Genomic DNA, 24,050 nt, shown 5'->3' on the forward strand with positions numbered 1-24,050 from the left:
TTCAAAACCTCCTTCATTGCCGTGATCATGTAACGTGTGGCCCTACTGGAAAATACGTTTGTTTCCTCACCGTCGACACTGGAGTCAGTGTCCGTGTCTGGGTCTGTGTCGACCATCTGAGGTAACGGGCGCTTTAGAGCCCCTGACGGTGTTTGAGACGCCTGGACAGGTATTAACTGTTTTTCCGGCTGTCTCATGTCGTCAACAGTTTTTTGTAAAGTGCTGACGCTATCACGTAATTCCTTCCATACGACCATCCAGTCAGGTGTCAACTCCCTAGGGGGTGACATCACTATTACAGGCAATTGCTCCGCCTCCATACCATTTTCCTCCTCATACATGTCGACACAACGTACCGACACACAGCACACACACAGGGAATGCTCTGATAGAGGACAGGACCCCACTAGCCCTTTGGGGAAACAGAGGGAGAGTTTGCCAGCACACACCAGAGCGCTATATATATATATATATATATATATATATATATATATATATATATATATATATATATACACATACATACAGGGATAACCTTATATAAGTGTTTTTCCCTTATATAGCTGCTGTATTATTAATCTGCCAAATTTAGTGCCCCCCCTCTCTTGTTTTACCCTGTTTCTGTAGTGCAGGACTGCAGGGGAGAGTCAAGGAGCTTCCCTCCAACGGAGCTGTGAGGGAAAATGGCGCTTGTGTGCTGAGGAGATAGGCTCCGCCCCCTTCTCGGCGGGATTTCTCCCGCTTTTTTAAGGAAAAACTGGCAGGGGTTAAATGCATCCATATAGCCCAGGAGCTATATGTGATGTATTTTTAGCCATCTAAGGTGTTTTTATTGCGTCTCAGGGCGCCCCCCCCCAGCGCCCTGCACCCTCAGTGACCGGAGTGTGAAGTGTGCTGAGAGCAATGGCGCACAGCTGCGGTGCTGTGCGCTACCTTATTGAAGACAGGACGTCTTCTGCCGCCGATTTCCTGGACCTCTTCAGTCTTCTGGCTCTGTAAGGGGGCCGGCGGCGCGGCTCTGGGACCCATCCATGGCTGGGCCTGTGATCGTCCCTCTGGAGCTAATGTCCAGTAGCCTAAGAAGCCCAATCCACTCTGCACGCAGGTGAGTTCGCTTCTTCTCCCCTTAGTCCCTCGGTGCAGTGAGCCTGTTGCCAGCAGGTCTCACTGAAAATAAAAAACCTAAAACTAAACTTTTCACTAAGCAGCTCAGGAGAGCCACCTAGTGTGCACCCTTCTCGTTCGGGCACAAAAATCTAACTGAGGCTTGGAGGAGGGTCATAGGGGGAGGAGCCAGTGCACACCAGGTAGTCCTAAAGCTTTTACTTTTGTGCCCAGTCTCCTGCGGAGCCGCTATTCCCCATGGTCCTTACGGAGTCCCCAGCATCCACTTAGGACGTTAGAGAAATATATATTTTAAAGAAAATGAGAACAATACTCCAAGGTCACATCTCCAGAGCTTGTCAGAATCCCAAAATGTTAAGCTACTTTGCCTATCCTGGTGCTAGGCTGTCCTTTCATCACAGGCTGATTACCTAGGGGATTAAGCGCCATGCTGGAAAGGTTAGTGCTGGTTCACTTTAGGACACAAATGCCACATCTACAGGTCCCTGTTCTAGTATCTCCAAACTATAACTGGTAGCTGTCCACCCCCTCCTTGGCATGCTCTGGCAGCAATGGATATGCTGACTTTTGTAGTTATACAGGTGCCAGGATACTCAGGAAGTTTTAGGCTGTCAAGGTTTGATGCAAATTAACTTTCTAGCTGCAAGTTTCTCTATGATGGTATCAGCAGGCCAGCCTAGATTATGTGAATGCTAGAAAGTATGAATAAAATTTATGTAAGTACTGCAGGATTATAGAGAGAGTACTAAATATGGAAGTTATGATAATACAGTAGTAGATTATAAAACTAGAGGATGTGTGAAGTAAATTATTCCCTGCCCATCGGCAAGTTATATTTGTTCTTTGGACAGTCTGCAGTCTCTCATGCAAAGTTCTAAGGCGAACGTCTTTGCCCAAAAGTTACAGTATGTGTTACATACCTTAATAATCTGATATCCTAATATGAATGGCACATGTAATTACCTGCCATTTTCCTAAAATACCAGCAATTGTACATTATTATACAATACGTATAAATACTTACAAACTTATTGCACATAAAACACAATATGCTTCAAAGTACTTTATTTAACAGACAAAACATAATAACCATTTTACATCTAGTATAAATACAGATTCCAGGTACAACCAGTTAGGAAGAGTATCAGGCTCTCTCTTTCTATAAACATGTAGAAGAAATGCACCCTACTGTCTTTGCGAATGGCTTTAGGCAATATTCCTTAGTTGTCACATAAGGCACAATGCATTCTAACAGCTGTCTACCACATAAGAGCAAACACTGTGTGGTACAAACCAAAGTCCTTAATGTTCCAGTCACTGTGTAATACAGTTGTCGCCCATATCTTGTGCATAGCAATCACTAATAGTTGTGCGCAGTTCCTCTATGTCTCTCTTCAATTGGGCTACTCCATTCAGATACCTTTCTATAGAGAATAAATCCAGAGCCTCCTCCTGATCATCCAGAACGGAAACAGCTATGGAGAACAAAGATATTAGTATTTCTCTGTGGTAACCATATTAGAACACAAACAATCTAATGGCTTACGCATTCAAATGCCTCTACAAAGAACTATCAAAATTAGAGTGAGACGACAGGTTACAACATAAATAAATAAAATGGTTGTGTTGAACGGATGTAGTTATGTGACCGGCGGTCAGGAGACCGCCAGTCACATTTCCTCCCCCTACATACGCCCCTTCACAATCCCGATGGTCGGTGTGCCAACCAACAGGGACTATTCCCACTCGTGGGTGTCCACGACACCCATAGAGTGGGAATAGAACCCGTGGCAAGCGCAGCGAGCCCGCAAGAGGCTTGTTGCTTTCACCCCCCGCCGGCATTCTGCGTCCGGGATCACGGCGTCGGGATGCTGATTGCCGGGATCCCAGGCGCTAGTAACCCGATACACACCATGTAGAACAATTAGGTGGAAACAGAGGGAGATTAACAGAGGGGTCTGTGTGTGCAGACTCCGTATGGCACCATATATCTGGCATCATGCCAGCGTCTACTGCACATGCGCAGGACTCCGGAAACAGAGTGTCCGCCATGTTCCAGCAATTAAACACTACTGCGCATGTGCCATGATCATTTACCCATTGATTTTTTGCCACGTCTGCAGCGCTGACTAGGGTTCCCGGAATGGTAAGTGTTTAAACATGGACGTAGTGTGTGTGGTGTGGGCCCTCCTGGACCAAGGGGCCGGTGTGCACCACACACTGCACAGATTATAGAAAAGCCAATGGGTTGAAAGCATCAGGAGGATTGCTGCAATAGGTTATCAGAGCAAAAACAAACAGGACCAGCTGATGCCCACAACTGGCCCATATAACCCACATGATTTGTTTATCAGCAAAAGCACAAAACAGACTTCTAAAATAACAACTTCTTATTAGTGATGAGCGGGTTCGGTTTTACTCGGTTTTACTCGGTTTTACTCGGTTCTCAAAACGGCATCTTATTGGCTCACGGATGTCACGTGTTTTGGGTAGCCAATAAGATGCCGTTTTGAGAACCGAGTAAAACCGAGTAAAACCGAGTAAAACCGAACCTCGCTCATCACTACTTCTTATGCCAAAACGGACTGACTCACAGTGTATTCCCAGTAACATGGACAGATTGGGGTCTGCACCTTGTACCCTCTGACTCAGCAGGCAGCAGATAGATCTCAGATCCTTCTGACAATGATTCATCTCTTTATAAAGGGTGAAAAGTTGACTGGCTTCCACCTCGGCAGGCTGCGTCTTAACAGAAGCTATGTGCAGCTTCTCCTGCAGTGTGACATTGCGCTCCATCAGGTCCTGGTTTTGTACTGCCAACTGAAAGAAGGAAACACTTGTAAATCTACAGAAAGTAAACAGTGCAAAACAGTATTCATACTATACTTAAGCAACAAGATGATCTAGAATGTGCAGCAGCCCCTCATTACATACAATTTACAGTTTTGCCAAATGAGATGTTAAAATACATCTACTTCTGTAGAAGTGTTGCATTCAACATTACATATTACATAGGAAACTTGCCTCTTTCACAGCTGCCTTTAACTGCTGCAGTGCAGCTTCTTTCTGTTGAGATTCTTCCTTTAAGGCCTGTCCAGTACCCTCTTCCTGACATACCTGCTCTTCCAAATCCTACCATGATTTAACACAACCAATGGCAGAAAGAAAACACAACACATTACCATATAATATTGTACATATCTAGAACACCACTGAGTTACATTACTTCCATCTCTGCATATTACGAGTAAACATTTTAATATGTCTGAAGCAATAGACAGAAATGAGACCACGAAGCATTTAACAAATATAAGAAAAATCGTATTAATTATGGATAAAGGGAGTTATTCAGACCTGATCGCTGTTGATCAATAGTCACCCAGCTTGCAAAATCGCACGACTGCCCATGCGTACAGATAGTAGTACGCATGCGCGAGGCCAAACAGCAAAAATATCCAGAGACTTTTTTGATCGCTAGGCATGTGCAAGCTGATTGATAGGAAGCAGGCGTTTGGGGGGTGGTAACTGGCAGTTTTCTGGGAGTGTCAGGAAAAACACAGGCGTGGCCAAGCATTTTAAAGGGAGGGTGCGTGATGTCAGCTCTGACCCCGAACAGACTGATTCTATCGCACTATAGGAGTAGCTCCTGGGCTAAGCACAGACTGCACAGACTGGAAAAATCATTTGATGGTGAGTGAGCTGCGAATGGATTTGCAGCTGACCGGCGAATGCCGAAATTTTTGTAAGGCGTATGCAGACTTGCACAGGGCTGGCTTTCACGCTGCCTGGGTGGCGACTATCTGATCGCAGACCACCGCAAATTTGCAGAATATCGATCAGGTCTGAATAGCCCCCAAAGATGGAGAAGCACAAATGTAGATTTAAGACTTTTGTACAAGAGAGAAAAATTAGGAAGCTTCTAAAAGGGCCGAAACCAAAAAATAAGAATTTACTTACCGATAATTCTATTTCTCGGAGTCCGTAGTGGATGCTGGGGTTCCTGAAAGGACCATGGGGAATAGCGGCTCCGCAGGAGACAGGGCACAAAAGTAAAGCTTTTACAGGTCAGGTGGTGTGTACTGGCTCCTCCCCCTATGACCCTCCTCCAGACTCCAGTTAGGTACTGTGCCCGGACGAGCGTACACAATAAGGGAGGATTTTGAATCCCGGGTAAGACTCATACCAGCCACACCAATCACACCGTACAACTTGTGATCTAAACCCAGTTAACAGTATGATAACAGAGGAGCCTCTGAAAGATGGCTTCCTAAACAATAACCCGAATTAGTTAACAATAACTATGTACAAGTATTGCAGATAATCCGCACTTGGGATGGGCGCCCAGCATCCACTACGGACTCCGAGAAATAGAATTATCGGTAAGTAAATTCTTATTTTCTCTATCGTCCTAAGTGGATGCTGGGGTTCCTGAAAGGACCATGGGGATTATACCAAAGCTCCCAAACGGGCGGGAGAGTGCGGATGACTCTGCAGCACCGAATGAGAGAACTCCAGGTCCTCCTTTGCCAGGGTATCAAATTTGTAAAAATTTACAAACGTGTTCTCCCCTGACCACGTAGCTGCTCGGCAGAGTTGTAATGCCGAGACCCCTCGGGCAGCCGCCCAAGATGAGCCCACCTTCCTTGCGGAATGGGCCTTAACAGATTTAGGCTGTGGCAGGCCTGCCACAGAATGTACAAGTTGAATTTTGTTACAAAACCAACGAGCAATCGACTGCTTAGAAGCAGGTGCACCCAACTTGTTGGGTGCATACAGTATAAACAGCGAGTCAGATTTTCTGACTCCAGCCGTCCTTTAAATGTATATTTTTAAGGCTCTGACAACGTCCAACAACTTGGAGTCCTTCAAGTCGTCTGTAGCCGCAGGCACTACAATAGGCTGGTTCAGGTGAAACGCTGATACCACCTTAGGGAGAAAATGCGGACGCGTCCGCAGCTCTGCCCTATGTCGAATGGAAAATTAAATAAGGGCTTTTATAAGACAAAGCCGCCAGTTCAGATACTCTCCCGGCCGAAGCCAGGGCCAGTAACATAGTCACTTTCCATGTGAGATATTTCAAATCCACATTCTTTAGTGGTTCAAACCAATTGGATTTGAGGAAATCTAAAACTACATTTAGATCCCACGGTGCCACCTTAGGCACCACAGGAGGCTGTATATGCAGTACTCCTTTGATAAAAATCTGGACCTCAGGGACTGAGGCCAATTCTTTGTGGAAGAATATTGATAGGGCCGAAATTTGAACCTTAATAGATCCCAATTTGAGACCCATAGACAATCCTGATTGCAGGAAATGTAGGAAAACGACCCAGTTGAAATTCCTCCATCGGAGCACTCCGCTGCTCGCACCACGCAACATATTTTCGCCAAATACGGCGATAATGCTTCGCGGTGACTTCCTTCCTTGCCTTTATCAAGGTAGGAATGACTTCTTCTGGAATGCCTTTTCCTTTTAGGATCTGGCATTCAACGCCATGCCGTCAAACGCAGCCGCGGTAAGTCTTGAAAAAGACAAGGACCCTGCTGAAGCAGGTCCCTTCTCAGAAGTAGAGGCCACGGATCGTCCGTGACCATCTCTTGAAGTTCCGGGTACCAAGTCCTTCTTGGCCAATCCGGAGCCACTAGTCTTACTCCTCTTTGCCGTATAATCCTCAATACCTTTGGTATGAGAGGCAGAGGAGGAAACACATATACCGACTGGTACACCCAAGGTGTTACCAGCGCGTCCACAGCTATTGCCTGCGGATCTCTTGACCTGGCGCAATACCTGTCCAGTGTTTTGTTGAGGCGAGACGCCATCATGTCCACCATTGGTTTTACCCAACGGTTTAATAGCATGTGGAAAACTTCTGGATGAAGTCCCCACTCTCCCGGGTGAAGGTCGTGTCTGCTGAGGAAGTCTGCTTCCCAGTTGTCCACGCCCGGGATGAATACTGCTGACAGTGCTATCACGTGATTCTCCGCCCAGCGAAGGATCCTGGCAGCTTCTGCCATTGCCCTCCTGCTTCTTGTGCCGCCCTGTCTGTTTACATGGGCGACTGCCGTGATGTTGTCCGACTGGATCAACACCGGTCTTCCTTGAAGCAGAGGTTCCGCCTGGCTTAGAGCATTGTAGATTGCTCTTAGTTCCAGAATGCTTATGTGAAGAGACTTTTTCAGGCTCGACCACACTCCCTGGAAATTTCTTCCCTGTGTGACTGCTCCCCAGCCTCTCAGGCTGGCATCCGTGGTCACCAGGATCCAATCCTGCATGCCGAATCTGCGGCCCTCCAATAGATGAGCCTCCTGCAACCACCACAGAAGGGATACCCTTGTCCTCGGCGACAGGGTTATCCGCAGGTGCATCTGAAGATGCGACCCTGACCATTTGTCCAACAGATCCCTTTGCATGGAATCTGCCGAAAGGGATTGCTTCGTAAGAAGCTACCATTTTTTCCCAGGACTCTTGTGCATTGATGTACAGACACCTTTCCTGGTTTTAGGAGGTTCCTGACCAGGTCAGATAACTCCTTGGCTTTTTCTTCGGGAAGAAAAACCTTTTTCTGAACTGTGTCCAGAATCATCCCCAGGAACAGCAGACGAGTTGTCGGCATTAATTGGGATTTTGGAATATTCAGAATCCATCCGTGCTGCTTTAGCACCTCTTGAGATAGTGCTAAACCCATCTCTAGCTGTTCTCTGGACCTTGCCCTTATTAGGAGATCGTCCAAGTATGGGATAATTAATACGCCTTTTCTTCGAAGAAGAAATATTATCTCGGCCATTACCTTTGTAAAGACCCGAGGTGCCGTGGACAAACCAAACGGCAGCGTCTGAAACTGATAGTGACAGTTTTGTACAACGAACCTGAGGTACCCCTGGTGTGAGGGGTAATTGGAACGTGGAGATACGCATCCTTGATGTCCAAGGATACCATAAAGTCCCCTTCTTCCAGGTTCGCTATCACTGCTCTGAGTGACTCCATCTTGAACTTGAACTTCTTTATGTATAGGTTCAAGGACTTCAGATTTAGAATAGGCCTTACCGAGCCATCCGGCTTCGGTACCACAAATAGAGTGGAATAATACCCCTTCCCTTGTTGTAGAAGAGGTACCTTGACTATCACCTGCTGAGAATACAGCTTGTGAATGGCTTCCAAAACCGTCTCCCTTTCTGAGGGGGACGTTGGTAAAGCAGACTTCAGGAAACGGCGAGGTGGCTCTGTCTCTAATTTCAACCTGTACCCCTGAGATATTATCTGCAGGATCCAGGGATTTACCTGCGAGTGAGCCCACTGCGCGCTGTAATTTTTGAGACGACCGCCTACCGCCCCCGAGTCCGCTTGCGAAGCCCCAGCGTCATGCTGAGGCTTTTGTAGAAGCCGGGGAGGGCTTCTGTTCCTGGGAAGGAGCTGCCTGTTGCTGTCTCTTCCCTCGTCCTCTGCCTCGTGGCAGATATGAATAGCCCTTTGCTCTCTTATTTTTAAAGGAACGAAAGGGCTGCGGTTGAAAGGTCGGTGCCTTTTTCTGTTGGGGAGTGACTTGAGGTAGAAAGGTGGATTTCCCGGCCGTAGCCGTGGCCACCAAATCCGATAGACCGACCTCAAATAACTCCTCTACGCATCGCCTGTCCACTGTCGTGTCCATAAAGCTCTTCTGGCCGAAATGGACATAGCACTTACCCGTGATGCCAGTGTGCAGATATCTCTCTGTGCATCACGCATATAAAGAAATGCATCCTTTATTTGTTCTAACGACAGTAAAATATTGTCCCTGTCCAGGGTATCAATATTTTCGATCAGGGACTCTGACCAAACTACCCCAGCACTGCACATCCAGGCAGTCGCAATAGCTGGTCGTAGTATAACACCTGCATGTGTGTATATACCTTTTTGGATATTTTCCATCCTCCTATCTGATGGATCTTTAAGTGCGTCCGTCTCAGGAGAGGGTAACGCCACTTGTTTTGATAAGCGTGTTAGCGCTTTGTCCACCCTAGGAGGTGTTTCCCAGCGCTCCCTAACCTCTGGCGGGAAAGGGTATAAAGCCAATAACTTCTTTGAAATTAGCAGTTTTTTATCGGGGCACCCCACGCTTCATCACACACGTCATTTAATTCTTCTGATTCGGTAAAAACTACTGGTAGTTTTTTCACACCCCACATAATACCCTGTTTAGTGGTACCTGTAGTATCAGCTAAATGTAACATCTCCTTTATTGCCAAAATCATATAACGTGTGGCCCTACTGGAAAAATAAGAATTTACTTACCGATAATTCTATTTCTCGGAGTCCGTAGTGGATGCTGGGGTTCCTGAAAGGACCATGGGGAATAGCGGCTCCGCAGGAGACAGGGCACAAAAAAGTAAAGCTTTTACCAGATCAGGTGGTGTGCACTGGCTCCTCCCCCTATGACCCTCCTCCAGACTCCAGTTAGGTACTGTGCCCGGACGAGCGTACACAATAAGGGAGGCAATTTGAATCCCGGGTAAGACTCATACCAGCCACACCAATCACACCGTACAACTTGTGATCTAAACCCAGTTAACAGTATGATAACAGAAAGAGCCTCTTAAAGATGGCTCCTTAACAATATAACCCGAATTTGTTAACAATAACTATGTACAGTATTGCAGATAATCCGCACTTGGGATGGGCGCCCAGCATCCACTACGGACTCCGAGAAATAGAATTATCGGTAAGTAAATTCTTATTTTCTCTATCGTCCTAAGTGGATGCTGGGGTTCCTGAAAGGACCATGGGGATTATACCAAAGCTCCCAAACGGGCGGGAGAGTGCGGATGACTCTGCAGCACCGAATGAGAGAATTCCAAGTCCTCTTTTGCCAGGGTATCAAATTTGTAGAATTTTACAAACGTGTTTTCCCCCGACCACGTAGCTGCTCGGCAGAATTGTAATGCCGAGACCCCTCGGGCAGCCGCCCAAGATGAGCCCACCTTCCTTGTGGAATGGGCCTTAACAGATTTAGGCTGTGGCAGGCCTGCCACAGAATGAGCAAGTTGAATTGTGTTACAAATCCAACGAGCAATCGTCTGCTTAGAAGCAGGGGCACCCAACTTGTTGGGTGCATATAGTATCAACAGCGAGTCAGATTTTCTGACTTCAGCCGTCCTTGAAATGTATATTTTTAAGGCTCTGACAACGTCCAACAACTTGGAGTCCTCCAAGTCGCCAGTGGCCGCAGGCACCACAATAGGTTGGTTCAGGTGAAACGCTGATACCACCTTAGGGAGAAAATGCGGACGAGTCCTCAGTTCTGCCCTATCCGAATGGAAGATTAGATAAGGGCTTTTATAAGATAAAGCCGCCAATTCAGATACTTTCCTGGCGGAAGCCAGGGTCAGTAACATAGTCACTTTCCATGTGAGATATTTAAAATCCACCTTTTTCAATGGTTCAAACCAATGGGATTTGAGGAAATCTAAAACTACATTTAGATCCCACGGTGCCACCGGAGGCACCACAGGAGGCTGTATATGCAGTACTCCTTTAACAAAAGTCTGTACCTCAGGAACTGAGGCCAATTCTTTTTGGAAGAATATTGACAGGGCCGAAATTTGAACCTTAATAGATCTCAATTTGAGACCCATAGACAATCCTGATTGTAGGAAATGTAGGAAACGACCCAGTTGAAATTCCTCCGTCGGAACACTCCGATCCTCGCACCACGCGACATATTTTCGCCAAATGCGGTGATAATGTTTCGCGGTGACTTCCTTCCTTGCCTTAATCAAGGTAGGAATGACTTCTTCTGGAATGCCTTTCCCTTTTAGGATCTGGCGTTCAACCGCCATGCCGTCAAACGCAGCCGCGGTAAGTCTTGAAAGAGACAGGGACCCTGTTGTAGCAGGTCCCTTCTCAGAAGTAGAGGGCACGGGTCGTCCGTGACCAACTCTTGAAGTTCCGGGTACCAAGTCCTTCTTGGCCAATCCGGAGCCACTAGTATTGTTCTTACTCCTCTTCACCGTATAATCTTCAATACCTTTGGTATGAGAGGCAGAGGAGGAAACACATATACTGATTTGTACACCCAAGGTGTTACCAGTGCGTCCACAGCTATTGCCTGTGGATCTCTTGACCTGGCGCAATACTTGTCCAGTTTCTTGTTGAGGCGAGACGCCATCATGTCTACCATTGGTCTTTCCCAACAGTTTATTAGCATGTGGAAGACTTCTGGATGAAGACCCCCCTCTCCCGGGTGAATATCGTGTCTGCTGAGGAAGTCTGCTTCCCAGTTGTCCACGCCCGGGAAGAACACTGCTGACAGTGCTATTACGTGATTCTCCGCCCAGCGAAGAATCTTGGCAGCTTCTGCCATTGCACTCCTGCTTCTTGTGCCGCCCTGTCTGTTTACATGGGCGACCGCCGTGATGTTGTCCGACTGAATCAACACCGGTTTTCCTTGCAGGAGTGGTTCCGCCTGGCTTAGAGCATTTTAGATTGCTCTTAGTACCAGAATGTTTATGTGAAGAGACTTTTCCAGGTTCGTCCATACCCCCTGGAAGTTTCTTCCTTGTGTGACTGCTCCCCAACCTCTCAGGCTGGCGTCCGTGGTCACCAGGATCAAATCCTGTATGCCGAATCTGCGGCCCTCCAATAGATGAGCCTTTTGCAACCACCACAGAAGATATACCCTTGTCCTTGGCGACAGGGTTATTCGCAGGTGCATCTGAGGATGCGACCCTGACCATTTGTCCAACAGATCCCTTTGGAAAATTCTTGCATGGAATCTGCCGAATGGAATTGCTTCGTAAAAAGCCACCATTTTTCCCAGGACTCTTGTGCATTGATGTACAGACACCTTTCCTGGTTTTAGGAGGTTCCTGACAGGTCGGATAACTCCTTGGCTTTTTCCTCGGGAAGAAAAACCTTTTTCTGAACCGTGTCCAGAATCATCCCTAGGAACAGCAGACGTCGGAAAACAGCTGCGATTCTTGGAATATTTAGAATCCAGTCGTGCCGTCGAAGAACTACTTTAGATAGTGCTCTTCCGACCTCCAACTGTTCTCTGGAACTTGCCCTTTTTAGGTCGTGCAAGTAAGGGATAATTTAGATGCCTTTTTTCTTTGAAGAAACATCTTTTCGGCCATTACCTTGTAAAAAAGGCCCGGGGTGCCGTGGATAATTCAAACGGCATCGTCTGAAACTGATATTGACAGTTCTGTACCACGAACCAGAGGTACCCTTGATGAGAAGGACAAAATTTGGACATGGAGGTAATCCTTGATGTCCAGGGACACCATATAGTCCCCTTTTTTCCGGTTCGCTATCACTGCTCTGAGTGACTTTATCTCGATTTGAACCTTTTATGTAAGTGTTCAAACCATTTTAGATTTAGACTATGTGTCACCAAGCCGTCTGGCTTCAGTACCACAATATAGTGTGGAAAAATAATACCCTTTTCCTTGTCGTAGGAGGGGTACTTTGATTATCACCTGCTGGATATACAGCTTGTGAATTGTTTCCAATGCTGCCTCCCTGTCGGAGGGAGCCGTTGGTAAAGCAGACTTCAGGAACCTGCGAGGAGAAGATGTCTCGACTCTCCAATCTTTACCCCTGGGATAATACTCGTACGATCTAGGGGTCAACTTGCGAGTGATCCCACTGCGCCCTGAGACTCTTGAGACTACCCCCCCACCTTGAGTCCGCTTGCACGGCCCCAGCGTCATGCTGAGGACTTGGCAGACGCGGTGGAGGGCTTCTTTTCCTGGGAAAGGGCTGCCTGCTGCAGTCTACTTCCCTTACCTCTATGTCTGGGCAGATATGACTGGCCTTTTGCCTGCATGCCCTCATGGGAAAGGAAAGATTGAGGCTGAAAAGACGGTGTCTTTTTTAGCTGAGATGTAACTTGGGGTAAAAAAGGTTGGATTTCCCAGCTGTTGCTGTGGTCCCCAGGTCCGATGGACCGACCCCCAAATAACTCCTTCCCTTTATACAGCAATACTTCCATCTGCCGTATGGGATCTGTATCACCTGACCACTGTCGTGTCCCTGACATCTTCTGGGAGATATGGACAACGCACTTATCTTGATGCCAGAGAGCAAATATCCCTCTGTGCATCTCACATACATATATATAGAATGCATCCTATTAAATGCTCTACATGAATAAAATATTTTCAGTCAGGGAATCCGACCAAGCCAACCCAGCACTGCATCTCCAGGCTGATGGCGATCGCTGGTCGCAGTATAACCACCGTATGTGTGTATATACTTTTTAGGATATTTTTCCAGCTTCCTATCAGCTGGCTCCTTGAGGGCGGCCGTATCTGGAGACGGTAACGCCACTTGATAAGCGTGTGAGCGCCTTATCACCCTAAGGGGTGTTTCCCAACGTACCCTAATTTCTGGCGGGAAAGGGTATAACGCCAATATTTGCTATCGGGGTAACCCTACGCATCATCACACACTTCATTTTATTTTATCTGATTCAGGAAAAACTACAGGTAGTTTTTTCACTCCCACATAATACCCTTTCTTGTGGTACTTGTAGTATCAGAAACACGTAACACCTCCTTCATTGCCCTTAACGTGTGGCCCTAATGAGAAATACGTTTGTTTATTCACCGTCGACACTGTATTCAGTGTCCGTGTCTGTGTCTGTGTCGACCGACTGAGGTAAATGGGCGTTTTTAAAACCCCTGACGGTGTTTCTGAGACGCCTGGACCGGTCCTAATAGATTGTCGGCCGTCTCATGTCGTCAACCGACCTTGCAGCGTGTTGACATTCTCACGTAATTCTCTAAATAAGCCATCCATTCCGGTGTCGACTCCCTAGAGAGTGACATCACCATTACAGGCAATTTCTCCGCCTCCTCACCAACATCGTCCTCATACATGTCGACACACACGTACCGACACACAGCACACACACCGGGAATGCTCTGACAGAGGACAGGACCCACTAGCCCTTTGGGGAGACAGAGGGAGAGTCTGCCAGCACACACCAAAAACGCTATAATTATATAGGGACAACCTTATATAAGTGTTTCTCCCTTATAGCATCTTTTATATATATACAATATCGCCAAAATCAGTGCCCCCCCTCTCTGTTTTAACCCTGTTTCTGTAGTGCAGTGCAGGGGAGAGCCTGGGAGCCTTCTCTCCAGCTTTTCTGTGAGAGAAAATGGCGCTGTGTGCTGAGGAGATAGGCCCCGCCCCTTTTCCGGCGGGCTCGTCTCCCGCTATTTTTGAAGTTAGGCAGGGGTTAAATATCTCCATATAGCCTCTGTGGGCTATATGTGAGGTATTTTTTGCCTCTAATAAGGTTTTTATTTGCCTCTCAGAGCGCCCCCCCCAGCGCTCTGCACCCTCAGTGACTGTTGTGTGAAGTGTGCTGAGAGGAAAATGGCGCACAGCTGCAGTGCTGTGCGCTACCTTTATGAAGACTCAGGAGTCTTCAGCCGCCGATTTTGGACCTCTTCTCTCTTCAGCGTCTGCAAGGGGGCCGGCGGCGCGGCTCCGGTGACCATCCAGGCTGTACCTGTGATCGTCCCTCTGGAGCTAGTGTCCAGTAGCCAAGCAGCAAATCCACTCTGCACGCAGGTGAGTTCACTACTTCTCCCCTAAGTCCCTCGTTGCAGTGATCCTGTTGCCAGCAGGACTCACTGTAAAGTAAAAAACCTAAGCTAAACTTTCTCTAAGCAGCTCTTTAGGAGAGCCACCTAGATTGCACCCTTCTCGTTCGGGCACAAAATCTAACTGGAGTCTGGAGGAGGGTCATAGGGGGAGGAGCCAGTGCACACCACCTGATCTGGTAAAAGCTTTACTTTTTTGTGCCCTGTCTCCTGCGGAGCCGCTATTCCCCATGGTCCTTTCAGGAACCCCAGCATCCACTTAGGACGATAGAGAAATACGGTTGATTCGTCACCTTCACCACCGGAATCAGTGCCTGTGTCTGGGTCTGTGTCGACCGACTGAGGCAAGGGACGTTTTACAGCCCCTGACGGTGTTTGAGGCGCCTGGACAGACACTAATTGAGTGTCCGGCCGCCTCATGTCGGCAAACGACTGCTTAAGCGAGTTGACGCTATCCCGTAATTCCACAAATAAAGGCATCCATTCTGGTGTCGACCCCCTAGGAGGTGACATCCTCATATTTGGCAATTGCTCCGCCTCCACACCAATAACGTCCTCATACATGTCGACACACACGTACCGACACACAGCAGACACACAGGGAATGCTCTATACGAAGACAGGACCCACTAGCCCTTTGGGGAGACAGAGGGAGAGTCTGCCAGCACACACCAAAAAGCGCTATATATGACAGGGATAGCCTTATGATTAAGTGCTCCCTTATAGCTGCTTTTATATTAATATATTGCCATTTTTTCTGCCCCCCCTCTCTGTTATACCCTGTTTCTGTAGTGCAGTGCAGGGGAGAGACCTGGGAGCCTTCCTGACCAGCGGAGCTGTGACAGAAAATGGCGCCGTGTGCTGAGGAGATAGGCCCCGCCCCTTTTTCGGCGGGCTCGTCTCCCGCTATTTAGTACAGTTAGGCAGGGGTAAATATCTCCATATAGCCTCTGGGGCTATATGTGAGGTATTTTTAGCCTTTTTAAAGGTTTTCATTTGCCTCCCAGGGCGCCCCCCCCCAGCGCCCTGCACCCTCAGTGACTGCCGTGTGAAGTGTGCTGAGAGGAAAATGGCGCACAGCTGCAGTGCTGTGCGCTACCTTAAGAAGACTGCAGGAGTCTTCAGCCGCCGATTCTGGACCTCTTCTTGCTTCAGCATCTGTGAGGGGGCCGGCGGCGTGGCTCCGGTGACCATCCAGGCTGTACCTGTGATCGTCCCTCTGGAGCTTCATGTCCAGTAGCCAAGAAGCCAATCCATCCTGCACGCAGGTGAGTTCACTTCTTCTCCCCTCTGTCCCTCGTTGCAGTGATCCTGTTGCCAGCAGGAATCACTGTAAAATAAAAAACCTAAGCTAAACTCTCTAAGCAGCTCTTTATGAGAGCCACCTAGAATTGCACCCTTCTCGGCCGGGCACAAAAATCTAACTGGAGTCTGGAGGAGGGTCATAGGGGGAGGAGCCAGTACACACCACCTGACCTGTAAAAGCTTTACTTTTGTGCCCTGTCTCCTGCGGAGCCGCTATTCCCCATGGTCCTTTCAGGAACCCCAGCATCCACTTAGGACGATAGAGAAAGGTTATTAATATTAAATTGTAAATATTTACAAAAGGCAAAATTTCCTGTTTCTCTTACGTCCTAGAGGATACTGGGGTTCGATTTAGTACTATAGGGTATAGACGGGTCCACTAGGAGCCATGGGCACTTTAAGAATTTGATAGTGTGGGCTGGCTCCTCCCTCTATGCCCCTCCTACCAGACTCTGTTTAGAAAATGTGCCCGGAGGAGCCGGTCACGCTTATGGAAGCTCCTGAACAGTTTTCTGCATTTATTTTATGTGTTTGTTATTTTCAGGCAAGACTGGATGGCACCAGCCTGCCTGCTTCGTGGGACTTAGGGGGGAGGGGTGGGGGAACAGCCGAACCTCTTGAAGGGTTAATGGTCCCGTTCCCCGCTGACAGGACACTGAGCTCCTGAGGGAACTATTCATAAGCCCAACCACGGCGAGTGTACATTCCCGCAGCACGCCGCCACCCCTAACAGAGCCAGAAGAATGAAGAGTGGCGAGTACTAAGCCGGGGTCCCAGCTAACGGGTCGTCGTCCATTATGGCGGCATGTGGGTACGGAGATGCACGGCTTCAAACCAGGGCGGAATGCGTCTCCAGACACAGTACACCGGTGCGTCTCAGTACACTGTACACAGTACCCACACTGGCAAAAACAGCCTTAAAACTGTTTTCTCTCCATTTTAAGCACCATATTACCTAAACCAGTATAAAAAAAGCGGGAAGACCGCGCGCCATTGAAGGGGCGGGGCCTTCACTATGAGCAGATCCCTCTGCAGTGGACACAGATGCTGACTGACAGGGACGCGCAGCTCCTCCGGAGAGACTCCAGATTACCTCAGCGGTACCAGGGGGTCATAGCAGCGGGGGAGCGATTATAAGTGTACTAAGGGGACTATCAAGGTACTTAGAGATGTTCTGCAAATTCCTCATAACATTCCTCACACTCCTCTGACACCTTATTTTAAATGTAAAAAAAAAAGAAGTCCTCAGTCACTTTTCCTGCATCAAAGGAATTGAATACCCTGTTCGAAGAACCGTGGGTGAATCCCGATAAGAAATTTCAAATCCCTAAAAGGTTGCGCTCATCTTTTCCTTTTCCTCTGGAGGATAGGAAAAAATGGGAAAATCCACCAATAGTGGACGCATCAGTCTCTAGGCTGTCACGAAAAATTGTATTGCCTGTTCCTGGTGCAGCCTTCCTAAAAAAGACACAGCTAATCGTAAAATTGAGACTACACAAACCATTGTACACAGCTGCTGGGATCACAAAAGCCATTGCTAAATGGTCAGGTAACCTAATTGAGTGGTTAGATTCCTTGTCTGAGGGGGAGGGAGATGTCGTTTTACTCCTGCAGCATATACAGGTCTCTGCAAACTTTATGGTGGAAGCCATAAAAGATTGGTTTGCTTAATGCACGCACCACCGCTTTGGCAGTGTCAGCACGCAGGGGCTTGTGGCTACGCCAGTGGACTGCTGATGCGGACTCCAGGAAAGGCTTGAAAGGCCTACCATTCACAGGAGAGGCATTGTTTGGAGACAAACTAGACAAATGGATCTCCAAAGATACTGCGGGTAAGTCTACGTATCTTCCTTCTGCAGCTCCCCCAGCCAGGAAAGCTTATTCAGTTTAAAATTTACAGTCCTTTCGGACGGCCAAGATTCAGGGCAAATCCAGAGGTGCTTCTACGGCCTCCAGAGGCGCAAGAGGTAAACCACGCAAACCAGCAACTGCAGGCGCTCAGGAAAAGAGCTCCAGCTCTGCGTCCTCAAAGCCTTCAGCATGACGGTGGACCGCGATGCCTGGAGGACTGTCAGGTGGGAGACAAACTAAAATTCTACAGTCACACCTGGTCAAGTTCATGCCGGGATCCCTGGGTCATAGATCTGATTTCCCAGGGCTACAGACTGGAGATCCAAGAACTTCCACCTCACAGATTTGTCAAAATCAGGCTTACCAGCTTCACAAGAGGCAAGTATTACTTTACAGCAGGCCATCCAAAAACTGGTACAGACTCAAGTCATTGTTCCAGTTCCACCTCATCTGCACAACAAGGGGTACTATTCTAACTTGTTTGTAGTACCGAAACCGGATGGTTCGGTACAACAGATTCTGAACCTCAAGTCGTTGAACCCGTTCTTAAGAGTGTTCAAGTTCAAGATGGAGTCTCTGAGAGCGATGATCTCAGGTCTGGAGGAAGGGGAATTCCTAGTGTCTTTGGATATTAAGGATGCGTACCTTCACATACCGATCTGGCCGCCTCATCAGGTTTATCTACGGTTTATACTGCAGGACTGTCACTACCAGTTCCAGGCTCTGCCATTTGGTCTCTCCACAGAACTGACTGTATTCACCAAAGTGATGGCAGAGATGATGTTTATACTCCGCAAACGGAGTGTATACAAATCCGTACCTGGAGGATCTTCTGATAAAAGGTGCCGTCCAGGGAGCGGTTGCTGGAAAGCATTGGTCTTTCAACCAAACTTCTCCAGGATCACGGATGGATTCTGAACCTCCTGAAATCTCACCTAGAGCCAACACAGAGGCTCCCATTCTCGGGAATGATTCTGGACACGGAATCGCAGAAAGTGTTCCTTCCATTTGAAAAGGCATTGGTCATCCAGTCGATGGTTCGGGATGTCCTGAAGCCAACCCGGATATCAGTGCATCTATGCATTCGCCTTCTGGGGAAAATGGGGACCTCTTACGAGGCACTTCAATACGGAAGGTTTCACGCAAAACCCTTCCAGCTCGATCTGTTGGACAAATGGTCCGGATCGCATCTTCACATGCACCAGAGGATCAGACTGTCGCCAAAACTCAGGATCTCCCTTCTGTGGTTGCTACACATTTCTCACCTTGTCGAGGTCGGAGGTCCGGAATTCAGGACTGAATCCCGTTAACCATGGATGCAAGCCTCAGAGGTTGGGGAGCAGTCACCCAGGGGGTGTAGTTTAAAGGAAGATGGTCAAGTCAGGAAGTCATCCTTCCAATCAACATTCTGGAACTCGGGGCCATATACAACACCCTTCTGCAGGCCTCATATCTTCTTCACGATCGGGCCATTCAGGTCCAGTCGGACAATGTGACGGCAGTGACGTACATAAACCGACAGGGCGAAACAAGAGCAGAGCAGCAATGTCAGAGGTGTCAAGAATTCTCCTCTGGGCAGAAAAAAACGCTGTGGCGTTGTCAGCGGTCTTCATTCCGGGAGTAGACAACTGGGAAGCAGACTTCCTCAGCAGACATGACCTGCACCCGGGGGAGTGGGGCCTTCACCCGGAAGTGTTCAAGTGCTTGACACGTCTGTGGGGATATCCACAAATTGACATGATGGCCTCTTGTCTCAACAAGAAGCTCAAGCGGTATTGTTCCAGGTCGAGAGACCCACAGGCAGTGGCAGTAGACGCTCTGACGACTCCATGGGTCTATCAGATGGTGTACGTGTTTCCTCCAGTTCCTCCGATTCTAAGAATGCTAATAGGAATAAAATGGAAAAAAAAGTAATTGCTCCGGACTGGCCAAGAAGGGCCTGGTACGCGGACCTTCTTGAGATGCGCCTCGAAGATCCGTGGCCTCTACCTCTTCTCGAGAATCTTCTACAACAGGGCCCGTTTGTCTATCAGGACTTACCGCGGCTACGTTTGACAGCATGGAAGTTGAACGGCTGATTCTAGCCAGAAGAGGGATCCCTAACAAAAGTTATCCAGACTATGATTCAAGCCAGGAAGGGGGTAACGTCTAAACATTACCACCATATTTGGAAGAAATAAGTCTATTGGTGCGAGAGCAGAAATTATTCTGCGGTGGAGTTTCATCTGGGACGTTTCCTGCTTTTTCTGCAGGCAGGTGTGGATGTGGGCCTACATCTGGGCTCCATTAAAGTCCAGATTTCAGCATTGTCCATTTTCTTTCAAAAACAATTGGCTTCTCTCCCTGAGGTCCAGACGTTCTTGAAGGGTGTTCTGCACATCCAACCTCCCTTTGTGCTTCCCATTGCACCTTGGGATCTTAATTTGGTGCTGTAGTTCCTCCAATTGGACTGGTTTGAACAGTTACAGGAGGTGGACGTAAAATATCTTACATGGAAGACCGTCACACTGTTGGCCTTGCCTTCAGCAAGACGTTTGTCGGAGCTGGGGGCTTTGTCTCACAAGAGTCCCTATTTCATTTTCCATGAGGACAGAGCTGAACTCAGCAATTTCTTCCTAAAGTGGTGTCGGCGTTTCACATCAACCAACCTATTGTGGTTCTGGTCATCACCGACACTTCTGCTACTTCTTTGGATGTTGTGAGGGCTTTGAAGGTATACGTAAAAGAGGACGACTCATCACAGAAAATCTGACTTGCTGTTCATTTTATATGATCCCAATAAAATTGGGTGTCCTGCTTCAAAGCAGACAATTGCACGCTTGATAAGGCTCACTATCCAGCATGCTTATTCCACGGCAGGTTTGCCGGTTCCAAAATCTGTACAGGCCCACTCTACTAGGTCAGCAGGTTCTTCCTGGGCGGCTGCCCTGGGTGTCTCCGCTTTACAGCTCTGCCGAGCGGCTACTTGGTCTGGTTCGAACACGTTTGCCAAGTTCTACAAGTTTGATACTTTGACCAAACTGAAGTCTGCAGAGGCCAATCAGTTCAGCAGGAACCTCAGCACTCTCCCACCCGGTTTGGGAGCATTGGTACATCCCCTTGGTATTAAATGGAACCCCAGTATCCTCTAAGACATAAGAGAAAATAGGATTTTAATTACCTACCGGTAAATCCTTTTCTCGTAGTCCGTAGAGGATACTGGGTGCCCGCGCGGTGCTTCGTTCTTCCTGCACTGGTACTTGGTTAAGTATTGTTGGTTCAGCTGTTGCTGTTTAAAGTTTGGATAGCATAGCTTTCCTCTGGTTTGTGTGTGCTGGTTCGGAATCTCACCACTATCCTTTATATCCTTCTCCTTGGGCACAGTTTCTTAGACAGTCTGGTAGGAGGGGCATAGAGGGAGGAGCCAGCCCACACTATCAAATTCTTAAAGTGCCCATGGCTCCTAGTGGACCCGTCTATACCCCATGGTACTAAATGGAACCCCAGTATCCTCTACGGACTACGAGAAAAGGATTTGCCGGTAGGTAATTAAAATCCTATTTTTTCAAAATGTGACACACAATGCCATTACTCCATATTATACTGACAAGAGCACAGCAAATCAAGGAAAATGCTTTTAAATGCATTACATTTGGTGGCGTGGCTTCCTTGTGAGGCTGTAATGCAGAAACTAAAATCTACAGTAGTTCTGATTTCCTCTATAAGCCCGGCCTGCCTGCTATCAGGTTTACGCTCATTCACAGCAGGCACGGCTTCCTAAGCAGGAGATTCAAATCCCTTTTTTTGCTGTTCGGAACAGCTGTTACCACAGCAGATTGGAAGAGCTCGGGTAGCCACCTATCCTTTGTTTAAGCTATATAAATGTTGCCTCCCTTGTATATTGAGAGAAGGTAAACCCCAGTTTCCTTTGTACACAAACAATACCTTCATAAACTTACTATAGGCAGGAAGAGACACTGGGTGATATACCCACAAAGTGTCTTTACATATCTAGGCCCAGATTTAGTAAGCCTTGGAGAGTGATAAATTGCACGGTGATAAAGTGCCAATCAATCAGCTCCTATCATTTTTCAAACAGCATGTAACATGACAGTTAGGAGCTGATTGACTGGTACTTTATCAATCTCCAAGGCTTGATATATCTGGGCCATAATATGGAGTTCTACCCACTGTACTGGCTGCCACTATTATAGAAAAAGAAAACGGGTTTTTGCTACCAGAGGAGGCCATTAGTAGCACCACATTGTAGAAACTGCATACACCAGATATGACATTTACGAAGTTATCATATTAATCCAACATTAAAAAAGGCTAATGCTCTTCCTCACCTCATTGGGGGGCATTCAAGTGCTTTGCACACCAGCAGCCACTGGATGGCGCCCAACAGAGCAAATCAAGTGTTGCTCCGTTCTGGTGTGCACAGCCACCAGCGTTGATATTACTGTTATGTTGTTCGTCATTTTAACGGGCTGGTAACTAGTAATGTATAAATGTGTTCTGGTCAGACATGTAACGCTCCTATGGCAAACCGCAGATTAGGAGGCTGCTAAGCACAAATGGCAGTGCTGTTCTAAAAAGCGCTCTAGAACCCTAAGGCATGATGTATGTAAAACATAGCAGATGTGTGAAAGTGTACATGCCCAACAAGTAAAAGCAGACACAAGAGAACTATAGGGAGAATGTTACTAATTCATCAAATACTTACCTTCACTTTAGTGCACATCTGCTCCATCTTTTTCTTTTGACTTTCAACCACCTACAATTAAAAAAAAGTGTGAGTGTGTGATAAGCTTTATCTGGGAGGCAATCAATTTGCCGGCTCTCAGGATCCCAGCGGTCAGGATACCGAACCCAGAATACCAGCTCACAGTGGCTATTTCCACTCGAGGGTGTCCATGACACACAGAGTGGGAATAGATCCTGCAGGGTTGCGAGTGTACCACGCTCACCCCGTTGCCGGCATTCTGGTGGGCGGATGCTGCTGTCAGGATACTAACAGCTGGCATCCTGTCCGCCGAGAATATATATATAAATATAAATATATATATATATATAAATATATATATATATATAAATATATATAAATATATATATATATATATATATATATATATATATATATATATATATATATATATATATTTATTTATTTATTAGACAGCGTGGGCCGCACAACACTAAAGGACTCCAAAAAAAGGGGGTGCTCGGTCAAAGACTTTTCAATATGGATACAACCACACCATGAGGCTCCAGCTGGGGCTATGTTGTAGATGAGACCAGCACTCCAGATATAATCAAACGTTTTTATGCCATTTTATAACCCATCACAAACAGGTTCTCTGTGCAAATTCAGCAATTTGTAACATCACAAACGGGTTCACTGTGCAAATTCAGCAATTTGTAAACATGACTTTAGTAGTATCGAGTATCTCACACGTCCTGTGTATACTGGGGATATGCATCCTACCCAGCCGAGTCTCCCAACAGCTGTTTCGGCTACCGCCGTCGTCAGGCAGATACTCGATACTACTAAAGTCATGTTTACAAATTGCTGAATTTGCACAGTGAACCCGTTTGTGATGTTACAAATTGCTGAATTTGCACAGAGAACCTGTTTGTGATGTGTTATAAAATGGCATAAAAACGTTTGATTATATCTGGAGTGCTGGTCTCATCTACAACATAGCCCCAGCTGGAGCCTCATGGTGTGGTTGTATCTATATATATCTATATCTATATCTATATATATATTCCTTTTATCTGGGGAATCTTCAGTCAAGGCGATATTCTACCTTTTTCATGCATTCTTGTTCCTTATATAGAGTTTCTACTTCTCGCCGTAAAGTCTCTGCCTCTTCAGTCAGGCGCTTTTCCTCCTCTCTCCAATATGCGGTTTCCAGCTTCTTTAGTTCCTTCTGCAAGCTGCAACGAAAAGCTTGGCGTTCAAAACTTGGTAAAAGAAAAAATGCCCAAATATCATGCTTTCACAATGGGTACCTTTCAATAGTATTCAGATACTTCTGTCCTTGGAGTTTCTCTGCTGCAAGCTGGGCATCATTTTCCCTGTAGCTTGCTCTTGCTTCCCCCAGTTTTCTCTCCAGATCACTCACTTGTGCCTGCAGGAGGCAGTTCTTCTCTTGTAGTTCTTTCATCTGGATAAAACAGTGTTTCTT

The 24,050-nt window shown here is 47.2% G+C and overlaps 1 protein-coding gene across 2 annotated transcripts in view; it reads right to left on the reverse strand.

The window, feature by feature from the left end:
* Nucleotides 1–2,173: 2,173 nt before the first annotated feature.
* The window catches only part of CEP85 (centrosomal protein 85), a 106,062-nt gene continuing 84,185 nt past the window's right edge, over nucleotides 2,174–24,050 (reverse strand). Inside the window, exons 9-14 of one of the 2 annotated variants that reach the window (XM_063954736.1) lie at nucleotides 23,875–24,029; nucleotides 23,670–23,799; nucleotides 22,583–22,633; nucleotides 4,150–4,257; nucleotides 3,759–3,945; nucleotides 2,174–2,600 (exon numbers count right to left, since the gene is read on the reverse strand). In XM_063954736.1, coding sequence (XP_063810806.1) covers nucleotides 2,440–2,600; nucleotides 3,759–3,945; nucleotides 4,150–4,257; nucleotides 22,583–22,633; nucleotides 23,670–23,799; nucleotides 23,875–24,029 — 792 coding nt within the window. In that variant the 3' untranslated portion in view covers nucleotides 2,174–2,439. Of the gene's footprint in view, nucleotides 2,601–3,719; nucleotides 3,946–4,149; nucleotides 4,258–22,582; nucleotides 22,634–23,669; nucleotides 23,800–23,874; nucleotides 24,030–24,050 lie in introns of both variants that reach the window. The other variant, XM_063954735.1, reaches the window with a different exon arrangement.

Source organism: Pseudophryne corroboree, chromosome 2, assembly GCF_028390025.1.
Source record: "Pseudophryne corroboree isolate aPseCor3 chromosome 2, aPseCor3.hap2, whole genome shotgun sequence".
Classification (NCBI taxonomy): domain Eukaryota; kingdom Metazoa; phylum Chordata; class Amphibia; order Anura; family Myobatrachidae; genus Pseudophryne; species Pseudophryne corroboree.